This window comes from Pinus tabuliformis, chromosome 6 (assembly GCF_031772625.1).
Source record: "Pinus tabuliformis cultivar Carrire ecotype Pingquan chromosome 6, CPIR1, whole genome shotgun sequence".
Classification (NCBI taxonomy): domain Eukaryota; kingdom Viridiplantae; phylum Streptophyta; class Pinopsida; order Pinales; family Pinaceae; genus Pinus; species Pinus tabuliformis.
This window is the reverse complement of record NC_142292.1, coordinates 1,178,820,252-1,178,834,954: the sequence shown is the minus strand read 5'-3', so window position 1 is coordinate 1,178,834,954 and position 14,703 is coordinate 1,178,820,252. Positions and strand designations below refer to the sequence as shown.

At 36.9% G+C, this 14,703-nt stretch overlaps 1 protein-coding gene and 1 pseudogene across 1 annotated transcript; both read left to right on the top strand.

Annotated features, from left to right (window-relative positions):
- Nucleotides 1–5,863: 5,863 nt before the first annotated feature.
- On the top strand, nt 5,864–7,681 carry LOC149262970 (endoglucanase 17-like; annotated as a pseudogene).
- Nucleotides 7,682–8,416: 735 nt separating this feature from the next.
- Nucleotides 8,417–11,130, top strand: LOC149262969 (transportin-1-like). The gene is made up of 4 exons (XM_089384470.1): nt 8,417–8,640; nt 10,501–10,590; nt 10,760–10,837; nt 10,984–11,130. The coding sequence occupies exons 1-4, from the start codon at nt 8,425–8,427 to the stop codon at nt 11,128–11,130; spliced, it is 531 nt and encodes a 176-aa protein (XP_089240596.1). The 5' UTR covers nt 8,417–8,424.
- The last annotated feature ends 3,573 nt before the right edge of the window (nt 11,131–14,703 follow it).

Sequence of the window (14,703 nt, the reverse complement as noted above, 5' to 3'; positions counted from 1 at the left end):
TTAGTCATTCAAAATTATGACTCCTATTGGTATAGGAACCTAACAGTGGCTCCACTTGGGGATGGAATTTTCTAGTGAAATGTCAAGAACTTTGTAGATTAGTAGCCTTTGAATTGATGTTGATGTTACCTTACCAAATGTTCCTTTGTGCTTCTGCATTATTAATACTTATGACAGTGAATCTTTCAAAGCTTAAGGCCTTCTCTTCGGGCTTCAACTTCAAAAAACCACCATCCAATCCAATCTAGATTTTTGAAAATAAAATATGCTCTAATGCAAAGTGAAAATTAGTAACCAGGTTCAAAATAGTGTTTGTGCATTCCACCATTCACTGGCCGACCTTCTTCTTATGTACCATCTATTTCTCTTAGGAAGAAAACATTATTACCTCTAAAAGCATAAATGACATATGGGCCTTTCCATAGGAAATCAAATTTCCCATGTTTACCTCTGTCTTCCCTCCTTGAATCCCACTTGAGTACTTTGTCCCCAAGGTAAAAATCTTCAGCCTTGGTTCTTTTATCAAAAATCTTGTTAATCCTTTCCTACACAACTTGAGATCTAATATATACTTCCTCCCTGGTTTGTTGAAGATGAATTGTTTGGTTGATTCTTCTTTGGATACTATTCGGTTCAACCTACATTTTTTGAAGCAACTTCATCACTGGTGTTCCCAAGGAAGATGGAAAAACAACTTCCATCCCATAAACTAACTGATAGGGAAAGTACCAATTGATTTCTTAATGGTTAGTCTGTTTGCCCATAAGGCATTGACTAGCTATTTATTCCATGTTTTCTTATTGTCCTCTAACAACTTTTTGATGATGTTTACCAAGCTTTTGTTTGAGGATTCTGTCAGTCCATTTCCTTGAGGATAATAGGTTGTGGAATGACCCAGGGTTATATGATACTTTTTGCAGAAATATATCATTCTTTTGGATTTAAAGGCTATTTCATTATCAGTAATGAGCTTAGTTGGACATCCAAATCTTGATAGAATATTGGTTTCAAGGAAGGTTACGATAACAATGTCAGTGGCTTGCCTTGGAGGTATGGCCTCTATCCATTTTTTTAAGTAGTCTGTGGCAGTAAGGATCGATTTTTGTTGGGAAGAGGAGGTTGGGTGAATTTCTCCAATGAAGTTTGAACCCCATTGTTGAAAAGGTATTTTAGCAGAGATTGGCTTTAGGGGTAAAGGTAAAAGCTTTTTATTCCCCTCAAACATTTGTGACAAGAGGTCACATATTTCTTGACATTAGAAAAAAAAGTAGGCCAGTAGAAACCAGCTTTAAGAATTTTATCTCCAGTGGTTTTCCAGTAAAGGTGTCCTCCACAGTCACCTGCATGAAACTCTACACCTTGTCAGCTTCATCTTTTAATAGGAAATCGAGAAGAATGCCTTCATGATCTCTCCAAATCAAAGCATTGTCAAATATACAAAATTTTAAGGATTTCATCTTTAAAAACCTGCTTTTAGTCCTAGATAATTCAGGAGGAGCTTGTAAATTCAGTAAAACATATATAACATCAACATACCATGGTTATTAAATAAAGGCCTGGCTAATTGGTGGAGTCGCCATCTCCTGCTCATCACCTATTGCTGCAATGAAGTTTATATCTAGGGCCTGACAGTTTGATTCAGCCATGAGCTTGGCTAAACCTTAGCCCTTGATTAACTTGGTTGGTTTGATTTCTATGTCATATTCTAAAATAGTAGCAATCCACTTTCCTCTCTTTCCATTTGGACCTTCCTGAGTTAGGATATCTTTGACTACTGAATTAGTAACATAGGCCACTATATGAGAATATTAAATGTATACGCTAAAATCCTTGATGGCTTTGACCAAAGAAAAGGCTTGTTTTTCTGTTATGTTATATTTCAAGGGGGCATCTCTCGGTGCTTTGCTAAAGAAAGCGATAAGTTGTTCATAGCCCTGGTCATTTTTCTGCAGTAGGACTGCAACAATTGTGTGCTTAGAAGAAAAGGAAAATAAAATGAAATCTCTGTCAAATTTTGGACTGCTTAACATTGGGGTTTTAGTTAAGGCCAGTTTAATGTCTTCAAAGGATTTCTTATCCTCAACAGTCCATTTTATGGTTGAATATTTTTTCAGCATATTATTTAGTGATCTAATATATTCTGCTAAATTAGAAATAAATCTTCTAAGTTAATTTTCCCTAAGAAAGCTTTCAATTCTCTAATGTTTCTGGGATGTTGTATCTGTAAGATGGCTTCTATTCTTGTAGGGTCTATCTGGATACCATATTTTTAAATTATATGACCTAATAACTTTCCTTCTTCTAACCTAAACAAAGACTTCTTGGGGTTCAAAGAAATTCCATATTTCCTACATTTAATAAGAACCTGCCTTAGATGATCCAAATGCTCGTTGTCAAATTTTGAAAATACAGTAATGTCATCTAGATATATCACGAGGAAATCATGAATTTCTTTGGCAAAGGCTATTTCCATATTCCTCTGGAAAGTGGCTCCTGCATTCATTAGTCCAAAAGGCATTTTCACATCGATGAATGTGCCCTAAGGAGTAGTAAACTTGGTCATCAGGATGAACTAAGATCTGATTGTAACTAGAAAACCCATCCAATAATGAGATTCTGGATGATCCAACTACTCTCTGTAAAATTTTGTCCATTTTGGGGAGAGGGTAATTGTCTTTTAGTGACACCTTGTTGAGGTTTTTGAGATCCACACAGAGTCTGATCTCACCTGTTTTCTTCCTAGTTGGCACCAAGTTTGAGACCTAATAAAAAAATATAATTGGTGCAATTATTTTAGCATCATACATCCTCTGAATTTCCTCTTCAATTGCAGGTAATAAGACAGGATTAATCCTTCTCATTTTTTGTTTGAAAGGCTTTTGATTTTCTTTTATAGGAATAGTGTGTTGTATGATATTGGTGTCATATGATTTGAGGTCCTCATAACTCCAAGTGGAGACATCTTGAAATTCTTTTAATAATTCAATGTATTTCACTTTTTCAATTGGAGGTAATGATTTCGAAATTTTGATCAATTTTGGATTTTCATCAGTGCCTATATTCCACTCCTCTATATCAGATTTCAGATGTTCCATTTTGGGCTTCCTAGGAACACCATTTGAATCAAACAAATATTCCAAAGGGGTTAATCCCTTAGGTAAGAAATTATCTTTGAGATTAATTACTTCAGTGTCTTCATTAATTATTTCATCAATCTCAACTTGCTCTAGGTTTTCTACATCTGACTTGGTAAATTTAGTAGGATGAAATCTATCTACTTCTTCACCTTCTTTCTGATTTAGTTCTATCTCTTTTTTAATGTTAGGATCTATTGAGGTGTCAATATCTATATTGCTATTTACAAATTCTTCTTCCAAGATTAAAAATTTGTTCATCTACTTGTCATCAAAAAATATTTGCCAGTTCTTCAAATTGTCTGGAATTGCAGGTTTGTGCCTAACTTTAGTAGTCTACTGATGGTTAGGTTGGAAGGGTAATTTTCAGGTGCTCGCAAACATTGCTAAACTATGAGCCTGCATATTGTGTTTTCTAGGAATTACTGCAAGCTTGGTTTCTAAGAAAGTGTTAAGTATTTCTACTATGGTTCCTCTATAACAACTTAATTTAGGGTCCATTGTCATATATACATCATCAATCTGTTTTATAACTAGTTAAGAGTCTGCCATGACAGAGAATCTTTTAGATCCTAGATTTTTAACTAATTTAAGACCTAAAATTAATGCTTCATACTCGGCCATATTGTTAGTACATTTAAAATTCAGTCTGTATGCATAGCCTTCTGAGTGATTGTTCTCCAGATTATATATCCATACTCCTGCTCCTGCTCCAAACTTATTGACTGACCCATCAAACTCAAGATGCCATAATATCTCATGCACATAATTTTCATCATCTAGTGCAACAAACGTTTCCTCATTTATAGCAATTTGGCTACCTTATTTACTAGAATGTTCTAAAGTTTGGTTAGTTTCACTTTGAATGGAAACTGCAATTTCTTTTGGTTCTGTATCAATACTGTATAAAAGAGTTTCTTGTGTTTGATCATCATTATACAGGATAAAGGAATTAATGTCTGAATGTACGAAGTAGATAGGACAGTTTTGAGGCCGATCCTGGCTACTTACCATGTATTTCATTAAATTTTCTCGGTACAGCTTCTTAGTTTGGCCAAAAACAAAGATTGTTGCATATGAAATATCAAGTTGTAAAGATCCTTGAAGTTTGGCTCCCCATGATCTGGATAACAGCATGCCATGCTTTGGTGGGATGTCAGCAATCACAATATTCATAAGGATGCTTTTGGTAGGATATTGAACTAAGGTAACACACAAGTCTTTAACCAATCCTAGACACTTTACTTGACTTGAGTTAAACGAGAATAAGTCCTTGTGAGGTCTTGTAATGTCTAGGTTTAATTTCTCCATTAATGATTTGGGCATTAAGTTGTGGGAGGCCCCAGAATCCAACATTTCATTGTGTAGAATCTTGTCATGTATGCTAAGGATAATGTAGAAAGGTGGTATTCCTCCTTCTAGTGGTTTGCCATTAACATCTAGACCAAATATAATTTCTGGTTGGTCATCAAATAGGTTGACTGAATCCTCGTTTTCAACAATGTTTAATGTCTGGTTTATTTGTGTCTTGTAGGTTTCATTCTTGTTTAGTTCTGTCAATGGGACTGAAATATTTAGCTTAGTTACCTCTGCTCCCAAATTAAATGGCAAAGAGGCTTTCTCTGTTTGAGGGTTTTGAATTTTCACAGTAGGGATTTGAGTGGGATGATCTTCTTTTCCTTTATTGGGGACCTCTTTTTCTTGGTTTTCAAGTCTGGTGTTTTGGGTTTTTAGGGGGAATTGAAGTGGATGGCTGATCATCAGAAGGTTGATTAGGGGTTATATCTACAATTGTGGTGCCAGAAGGATTCTAGTTTTGTCTGGGGAGAATCTGGAGGATTTTATAAACCGAGGCTTCTTTGATTTTCTTAGGTTGATTTTGTACTTTTTTCTCGGTTTGGTCAGGGACATCAGTGTTCTTTTTACTCCTTAGGTTATACTTTTTATGCACTTCAAAGATGGCAGAATCATATCCTTGTTTATAATCAAATGACTCTCCAGACTAGATTTTCAATTACTGCAACATATGTAGTTCCTACTCATCTTGGGTTATAAAAACAATATCTTCATCATCTAAGCCCATCAGGTTCATTTGTGCATCTTGTTCTGGATCATCTGGCTGGGATGTTTCTGCATAATTTTCTTGAAAAGGGGGCCTAATATTCTGATCAGGTCCATTTTTTCTAGTGTTTTGGTTTTGGTTCTTCCTAAAATTTGGGTTTCTAACTGGAGGTGCTTGTTGGTTATCCCATTGAGGTTTCCTCTCAATATTGTCTATTCTATCCATTAGTTTCTCCATAATTTTGGTTAAAACATATATTTTGAGGTCAAATGGTGAAGATTCATCTTTTGAAGTTCCTCTCCTTTCATTCCTAACTCTGGCTCTTTTAGCTAACAAATTAGCTTCTACACTAACTGCTACACTTTGCATTTCCTCTAAGGTTGGGGGGTTTCATTCCCTGAGTTGCTATGCCATGTATGTTTCAAAACCATCAGGAAACTTTGTTAATGCTAAATCAGGTGGGGGTTTAAGGTTAACTAGAATTGCATTGTATATATTTACGCCGTAAGGCGTTCCCTCTGGAAGGAACTCCCCTCCATGCCGCGGTGTCTCATTATGGACCCTTAGATCGATTTTTAGATGATGGAATAAACTCCAACCATTAGATGTTGTAGGCGGTTCAGATTATTGGAATGTTTTCCATCCTTAAGACAGTTGTCACTCAATGATGGGAGTTCCCCTCAATTTTGCCATCCCCTTTTTCATTTCCATTCCCCCTCTCCTTCCATTAATTCCCTCGCCGCTCTTTCTACTTCCTCTCTCTTCACCAATGCATCTGCGCCCTTCTACGCTTCAATGCCCACCTTCATCTCCTTCACTAGAAGGAAGGCATTCATTCTCTGTTCAGCGAAGAGAGGCCAAGCGATCATCGGCACTCCATGTAAGATGCTTTCGATCGTTGAATGCCCTTAAAGATGGATCTGATCAGAATGTATGCAATTTTTGCTCATAATATTCCTGCTTTAAACCCGCGGATCAGATAACTGGTTGCACGGTTCAGCTTTTCATATGATTTCAATGACCTAATCACTGAACTGAATACAGGTTGATTTGGTTGGAGGATATTACAATGCAGGCGACAACGTAAAATTTACGTTTCCAATGGCTTTTAGTACTACGCTGTTAGCCTGGAGCGTGCTGGAGTTCGGTCATTTAATGGGCGGTGAGATTGGTAATGCCATTAATATTGAATTTAAGTAGACCGCTACTTATTCATTCCATTCGTACGCGTATTTGTCCTCCATAGCTCTTCGACTTTGCAGACAGATACAGGGGATCTTATTGTGATAGCCTTAAGTCTGGAGTTTGCTCATTTAACTGCGGCTTTGATGGATACCAAGTAAGTTTTCTGTTTCATTTATTCTCACCCGGAAAAGTCCCGTCAAAATACCCAACCTAACTTCCAGTTAATACTAATGGGGATTTCAGGATGAATTGCTGTGGGCTGCTTCATGGTTGTACAAAGCATCGACCAACGATTCGTATCTGCAGTACATTGATAGCAATGGCAAAACACTGGGAGACAATGAGGAGTTACATGAATTTGGATGGAACAATAAGCATGCTGGCATTCATGTACTGCTCACCAAGGTAATCACTCCATGCAGCTTCACAGTGCTCATATCAACTGTATTGAATTTCAAAGCCATCTATACTCGTGTATCTTTTTATATGCAGGAGTATTTGTCCGGGAATGGATGGTTCTTAAAACCATACAAGGGATACGCTGACAAATTCATTTGTGCCCTCTTTCCTCAAACACCTTATTGGCCACATGTTCAATACACACCAGGTTCCCCTAATAGACTCTCTTTCTTTTTTTCCCGGGATTTTGTATGTTTGTTGTGTACATCGTGCTGCTGCGGGAAGATGAATAAGCTAATTGGAGAGATGTTGTGTTACAGGTGGGCTCATATACAAAAGTAATGCAAGCAATATGAAGATTGCGACGTCAGTATCGTTTTTGGCATTAACGTATGCCAAGTACCTGAGCGACGCGTCTCGAGTGTTGTGGTGTGGGGGCGTGGAGGCAACTCCGGCAAGGATTCGCGTCTTTGCAAAACGACAGGTAGGTGCACCACCTACTTCACTATAACTGGTTCTTGGTAGAAGTAAAGAATGCATTTGACATTGGTGTATCGCCATTATGGAGTTGCAGATTGATTATATATTAGGGGATAATCCTCTGAATTTATCATACATGGTGGGATATGGCTCCCGCTTCCCCCGACGGATTCATCATAGAGCCTCATCTCTGCCTTCTATTGTCGATCACCCGGAATTCATTGCATGAAAAAGTGGGTTTCGTTACGTCCATAGAAATGGTTCCAATCCTAATCTTCTGATGGGAGCAGTTATTGGAGGACCAGATGAACATGACCAGTTTCCAGACGATCGAACAAAATTTTGGCAATCGGAGCCCAAGATGTACATCAACGCTCCTCTCGTTGGCGCGCTTGCATTTTTCAGCGCACATCCATCGTGATTTCCCACAGATGCTAAATCCTGACACGTTTCTTTACATTTTCTCAGAGGGTGGCATTTAACTTTTCATTTCTTTAAATTTTCTCAGAGGGCGGCATTTAACTTTTCATTTTCTTTAAATTTTCTCAGAGGGTGGCATTTAACTTTTCATTATGGATTCTCAAGAAATAAATCGCGAATGTTTCTAGAAACAGGTTGAATGAATCCATACATTCTGGTTTGCCTTGTTGTGTCTCCTTTATAAAATGTGAAAAAAGAGTATTACAATACTTTTTCACACATGCCATCTGATCAAGCAGCATATAGTTCTTTTTATTATTGGGTAAGAATTTGTAGCAGAAAACTGTCTTTCAAATCCCTTTATAAAATGAGGACATGGTTTGGGTTATTCTATTTCAAGATATTGTAGCAAAAAGCTGTATTGCAAGTTGCAAGGGATTTATAGATTTGGATTAGAATTCTTTTTCATATCTGCGATGTCACTGCTGCTTTTTGATTATATGGTGCCTTCCCTTGTTTTATAATTATCAATAATAATTGATCTGCATTTTGTTTGGTGAGATGTGAGGCATCTATGGGATTTTAATTAGAACTTGATTGCCTGATTTTACTTGGCCTTATTTTAGATGCATCTACTAATAGCTTGACATGTGTGATATGTCACATGGACAGGGAAAATCTGTTGAAGTACGATAGGCAGCAGGACTACTTTTGAAAAATAATGTGAGGACAAGTTTTCATCTGATGATTGCTTCTTATCAACAATATATCAAATCAGAGTTGCTACCTTGTCTGGGGGCACCAGATAGACACCTCCGTTCAACGGTAGGAACTGTTGTCAGTGTTATTGTTCAGCAAGTACAGGTGCGGGGTTGGCCAGAATTAATGCAGGCACTGGTTCAATGCTTTGACAGCAATGACTTTAATCATATGGAAGGTGCTCTTGATGCACTATCAAAGGTAACTCAAGGTCTCACTTTTGGCTCTCCATCTGTTGTAATATATTCCTAGAGTAGGCACTGGTTCAATGCTTTGACAGCAATGACTTTAATCATATGGAAGGTGCTCTTGATGCACTATCAAAGGTAACTCAAGGTCTCACTTTTGGCTCTCCGTCTGTTGTAATATATTCCCAGAGTATATTTTTTTGTTTATCTCAACAGATTTTATGTATTTCATAAGAATTCAAAGTTGTATGTTTAAAATTCTTTTGCCTATGTTTCAGAGAGCTGCATTTAAAACTGGATTTATTCTTTTGGATCTTTTTTGGAAATTATCATTTTTAATAATAGATCTAAATTCTAATCAAGCCATGAGAGTGGAGTAGTTATGGAATTTTCTTGTTTGATGAGTAATAATGTCCCAGATTTCGTTTGCTGACACTTGCATTTCTGAGAATCCCAAAGGATTTAGGAAACACCCCCTTACCCCCTCCAAAAATAAAAGAAAAAACTCATTAACCTATATTCAACCTTTTGGTCACAGCTTCTACTGTAACCAATTCCAATTCCAATGTTTGTTAGATTTTGGAGTGCACACTTAGAAATGAACAGTTGATAATGGAGAGAATATGAAATTTTATTTTATTAATGATGTTGTAGCAATAATATAAAATCTTTCATGTATATCATGTCATTTATAGCACCCTTCAGAAGTGAGGGAAATTTATGAATGGTCGTGACATTTTTATCCTGTTAACATGGAAGATGTAACTGTTTAAGTTGCATGAAGGTTGTGAGATTTGGATCATTGCCATGTGCAGGTGGTGACAAGAATGATCTAGTTGTTTTGTTTGTGGTTGCACAATTTCTCATACAAAAACAGATCATGAATATGCAAATTTTAAAGCAGAGTACATTGTTATGTAAGCATTTGAATTGATTTTAGGTTTTTTTTAAAGTAGATCCTGGGCTGTCTTTTTTCAAGGTTGCCATTTTAAACATATTAAGACTTGTCTACCTTTCTCTCAGATTGCCTTGTTTTAAAAGTCATATAAAGTAAGTTTCTTGTGGAAGTAATGGGCATTTGTCTATCATTTGCAATACAGAAGTAGAAAAGGTTGCAGCAAACAATATATAAGAGACGCAGCAAACAATATATAAGAGATGCTATGGAATTTAAACCTTGTTTTAATGTTTTTCGCTGTTGATTTTAAAAACTTTTGAACAAGGCAAATGGTTTTATTGTCTGCCAAAGATTTCTCTATTTTTGGTAAATGATTTTTAAAGTTGTATGAATGGTTCTGCTCATGCAAGGGATATGTAATTCATAAGTAGATGTTTTGCATGCAATATAATTCGTTCCTTTAAGGATTTAATATTCATGGATTTGAAAGTTCCTCTTGTTTGAAGGGGAGCATGTGGGTCAAAAACAGTCTCGATACATGTACTTTAATACATTCTCTCTAAGGTTTTTATCAAGCACACTTGGCATATCCAAGTGATCTTTCAAAAGGTGTTCTTTAATTAAGGGCAATCTTGCAATATGGGTCGGGGAATGTATAGCGAGGGTAGAAAGAAATTATCCCAGCAGGAATAGTGAATGCATTGGGATTGTGCTTGAGGTGGACGGGGAAATCGCGGGGTGGGGGGATGTGGTTTTGAAATGGGAATATTTTGCGGGAGTTTATGAGATCCATAATGTGCATGGCAGCTGCAATATATCTCTGCTTTCAAGAGAATGAATTGGATATGAAATCATTTGACCACAACAATGCATGGGGATGAGCTTTCTAAGTGTTGATTCATTTTTACAACTTTGTAGTAGGTTTTGTACAACAGGGAGCCTATTTATGAACATAACAATGTGCTGCCCACGTAGATATGTGAAGATATACCAGAGGAACTAGATGTTGATGTGCCAGGTTTACCAGAGAAAGCTATCAATATATTCTTGCCCAGATTATTTCAGGTAAATACCATTGGAGAATTTGTTCTAGATTGTTGGTAGCATTACATAGTTGTTTTGTCAGGATTTGATGGGAAACTAGCATAACTCATTATCAAAGGAGAATGCTTTATGTTGGTTTCAACTTCCAACTAAGCTCCAATGTATTTACAACCTTTTAATTGCTTTGCAGTTCTTCCAGTCACCTCATGTTTCTCTCAGGAAACTAGCACTTAGCTCCGTAAATCAATTTATTGTGTTTATGCCGACAGTAAGTTTCTCTGTAACCACAATGCAATGTGAAATAACAGTCAGGGTCTAACTGTCTACATATTTTTATGCTGTTAAACAAATGCAATGTATTAGATTCAATAAGAAAGTTAATTGTTTCTAAGGTTTATATTTTTGTGCATGCAGGCCTTGTTAATATCAATGGATCAATATCTTCAGGGCCTATTTACTCTTTCTCAGGATCCTTCTCCTGAAGTGAGGAAACTGGTCAGTTATCGTTATTTATCTGCCATTATCTTTGCTCTTTGTATAACGTTGGTCCTTTCATCCTAGTGCATGCAGGTGGACGGGGAAATCGCGGGGTGGGGGGGATGTGGTTTTGAAATGGGAATATTTTGCGGGAGTTTATGAGATCCATAATGTGCATGGCAGTTGCAATATATCTCTGCTTTCAAGAGAATGAATTGGATATGAAATCATTTGACCACAACAATGCATGGGGATGAGCTTTCTAAGTGTTGATTCATTTTTACAATTTTGTAGTAGGTTTTGTACAACAGGGAGCCTATTTATGAACATAACAATGTGCTGCCCACGTAGATATGTGAAGATGTACCAGAGGAACTAGATGCTGATGTGCCAAGTTTACCAGAGCGAGCTATCAATATATTCTTGCCCAGATTATTTCAGGTAAATACCATTGGAGAATTTGTTCTAGATTGTTGGTAGCATTACATAGTTGTTTTGTCAGGATTTGATGGGAAACTAGCATAACTCATTATCAAAGGAGAATGCTTTATGTTGGTTTCAACTTCCAACTAAGCTCCAATGTATTTACAACCTTTTAATTGCTTTGCAGTTCTTCCAGTCACCTCATGTTTCTCTCAGGAAACTAGCACTTAGCTCCATAAATCAATCTATTGTGTTTATGCCGACAGTAAGTTTCTCTGTAACCACAATGCAATGTGAAATAACAGTCAGGGTCTAACTGTCTACATATCTTTATGCTGTTAAACAAATGCAATGTATTAGATTCAATAAGAAAGTTAATTGTTTCTAAGGTTTATATTTTTGTGCATGCAGGCCTTGTTAATATCAATGGATCAATATCTTCAGGGCCTATTTACTCTTTCTCAGGATCCTGCTCCTGAAGTGAGGAAACTGGTCAGTTATCGTTATTTATCTGCCATTATCTTTGCTCTTTGTATAACGTTGGTCCTTTCATCCTAGTGCATGCAGAAATTACAAAGATCTATATTGTTGGATTAATATCTTGTGCATGTTCAATCATCAACTAGTGAAAACATTGGTTGTAGAAGAGAACACGAGAATGGTGAGACACTAAGGTTAGACAGGTGTTTGTGTGGTTATTCCATGTGCTATTTTTGCTGCATCAACTATCCCAATAAATGACAAAATGTTGAGCTTTGCAAATTGCCTTGGCTGTTGAAGATGAATTTCTACGGATTGTTTATCTTCAAGAATTATAACTGCTATTAGTTGCATCCTCAATTCAGGAGCTCTGCTATTCCAGTCAGAAAGTGAAATACCAGAGTTCTATTTCAAGTGAGTAGCTTCTTAGAAGCTAGGAAAAACTCTTAGCTGACATTGAGGCGCAACTTGGGAAGGTGATATATGGTGTATTATTGTTGCAATGGCAGGGGATGGATTTTTATTGCTGGTTGGACCAAAAGAAATTGATGCAAATCGATATTAACTACTTATTGATAATTTTGCCGACTGAGTTCCCTGAGGTCGAGTATATTGCTTTCCTTGCTTATCAAAGAGTATTTCTTATCAAAGAGTATTGATTCCTTTTCAATTTCAACATTCTGGATAACCAAATCTAGTTCTCTGTAATCATTGCAAAAGGGAGTCCATTATCATGTAGGGTTTGAATTGTTATTATCCTCTTGTTGCATGCTAATCTTGATCATCTCGTTCAGCTTCTAAGGTTCTTAGTGGCCTATCCTTTTCAGATCCTTTGACTAACACTATATCTCTCCAATCTTATAGGAAGGTCATCAAACTCTCCCTTTTATCTGCCATGGTTGGCTAGGAGGTTCTTAGTGGCCTATCCTTTTCAGATCCTTTGACTAACACTATATCTCTCCAATCTTGTAGGAAGGTCATCAAACTCTCCCTTTTACCTGCCATGGTTGGCTAGGATTAAAATTTCAAAGGGAGTAGCCAGAGGCATGTCTTATTTACATGAAAGGAATTTTGTTCATGCAAATATGAATCCAAGCAACATCCTTCTAGGCTTTGACATGGAGCCATACATAGCATATTTTGGGCTAGAAAAGCTACTGGACATTGCCAATGTCAAGTATAGTAGCTCTGCTATCCACCGAAGGAACCTTGAAGGTATATTTTCAGGGAGAAAACGCTCCACTGGCTCCTGCCATAGCCTGCAAACAACACCTGATTTGCTGAGCAGTCCAAGCACATCCAAGAACTTTGTATCTCCTTACCAGGCCCCAGAGGCATTGAAAAATCTCAAACCCAACCAAAAGTGGGATGATTATTCCTTTGGGGTTATTTTTCTGGACATTCTTACTAGGAAGCCACCTTCAGATAAGGATTTTACAGCATGCGGTCAAAACTTTGTTAATGACAAGCATCGCCTTTTGCACATCATAGATCCTACTCTTCAACCAGAGGTTGAAGGAAGGGAAGAAATCTCAGTGTCTGTGGGGATTGCATTGAATTGTGCTTCTGCTTCCCCTCAAAAGAGACCATCAATGAAGGAGGCATTGCATTTTCTAGAAAAAATGCCATCATCCACAACCGATTAACCAATTCTTTCTTCCTATGTATCATCCTTGCTTTGACATAAGTTGGACAGAGATGAGGACTTACACCCACATTCCGTATTCAACAACTCTACTTAGACATTGCCATAACTGACATAGACACCTCTATGATTGGGAGTCAGACAAACTCTGTTGTCAACTCAGCTGCTTATGAAATCTCTAGAGTCTTCTTAAAAATTTTAGTATTCTACAGTTGAGGATTGTAGCAAAACTCAGGGATCAAACTTAACTCCATGCTTATGAGGCATCCGCGTTCTCACAGTTTACTTGCAGCTCATTCTCAGTTTTAATGGGAAGGTGATATATGGTGTATTATTGTTGCAGTGGCAGGGGATGGATTTTAATTGCTGGTTGGACCAAAAGAAATTGATGCAAATCAATATTGAAAATTAGATTTATTGGTTCAGCTATAGTTTGCATATACAAAGAAGAAACTGCTCCTTTTTTAGGTTAGAATATTTATATATACATGTTCATCTCAGCAACAAATGATAATCTATCAAAACCATGAGTGCTACACAACTTCCTTCATAAGCCTTCTTAGGAAGACCATGAAATAAGACAAGTGACCCTATGCTTGTATTTGTATCTTATTCTACATAACATCTTCTTACTTAGCTAGAGAACAATTGGCTGCAGCATTTATATAAATTTCTATGGAATGTTTCTGCTGTTATATATTGAACAGGTCCATTATACCGTATTATTGGATTTTGCAGAGTCTATCCGTGTTTTCTCTTCTTTAGAATATATATCAACCCTTTTGTTTTGTTTCAAGGATATGTTGCAGTTTATTTCATTTCTCTTTTATCTTTAAGATGGATATTTATCTTTTTTATCACCACGTTCTCTGTGGTTCATTTAAATTGGATATTTGTCATTTTGTTCACTGGGTTCTCTGTATTTTGTTATAACTAGTTATTGATAATTTTGCCCACTGAGTTCCCTGAGGTCGAGTATAATGCTTTCCTTGCTTATCAAAGAGTATTGCTTATCAAAGAGTGTTGATTCCTTTTCAATTTCAGCGTTCTGGATAACCAAATCCAGTTCTTCGTAATCATTGCAAAAGGGAGTCCATTATCATGTAGGG

Bases quoted from the DNA above. Each gene is read 5' to 3' on its own strand.
- LOC149262969 (XM_089384470.1), top strand. From the start codon at position 8,425: ATGATTGCTTCTTATCAACAATATATCAAATCAGAGTTGCTACCTTGT. The intron at 10,591-10,759 runs GTAAATACCATT...ATTGCTTTGCAG, and splicing joins TCTTGCCCAGATTATTTCAG to TTCTTCCAGTCACCTCATGT. The intron at 10,838-10,983 runs GTAAGTTTCTCT...TTGTGCATGCAG, and splicing joins TTATTGTGTTTATGCCGACA to GCCTTGTTAATATCAATGGA.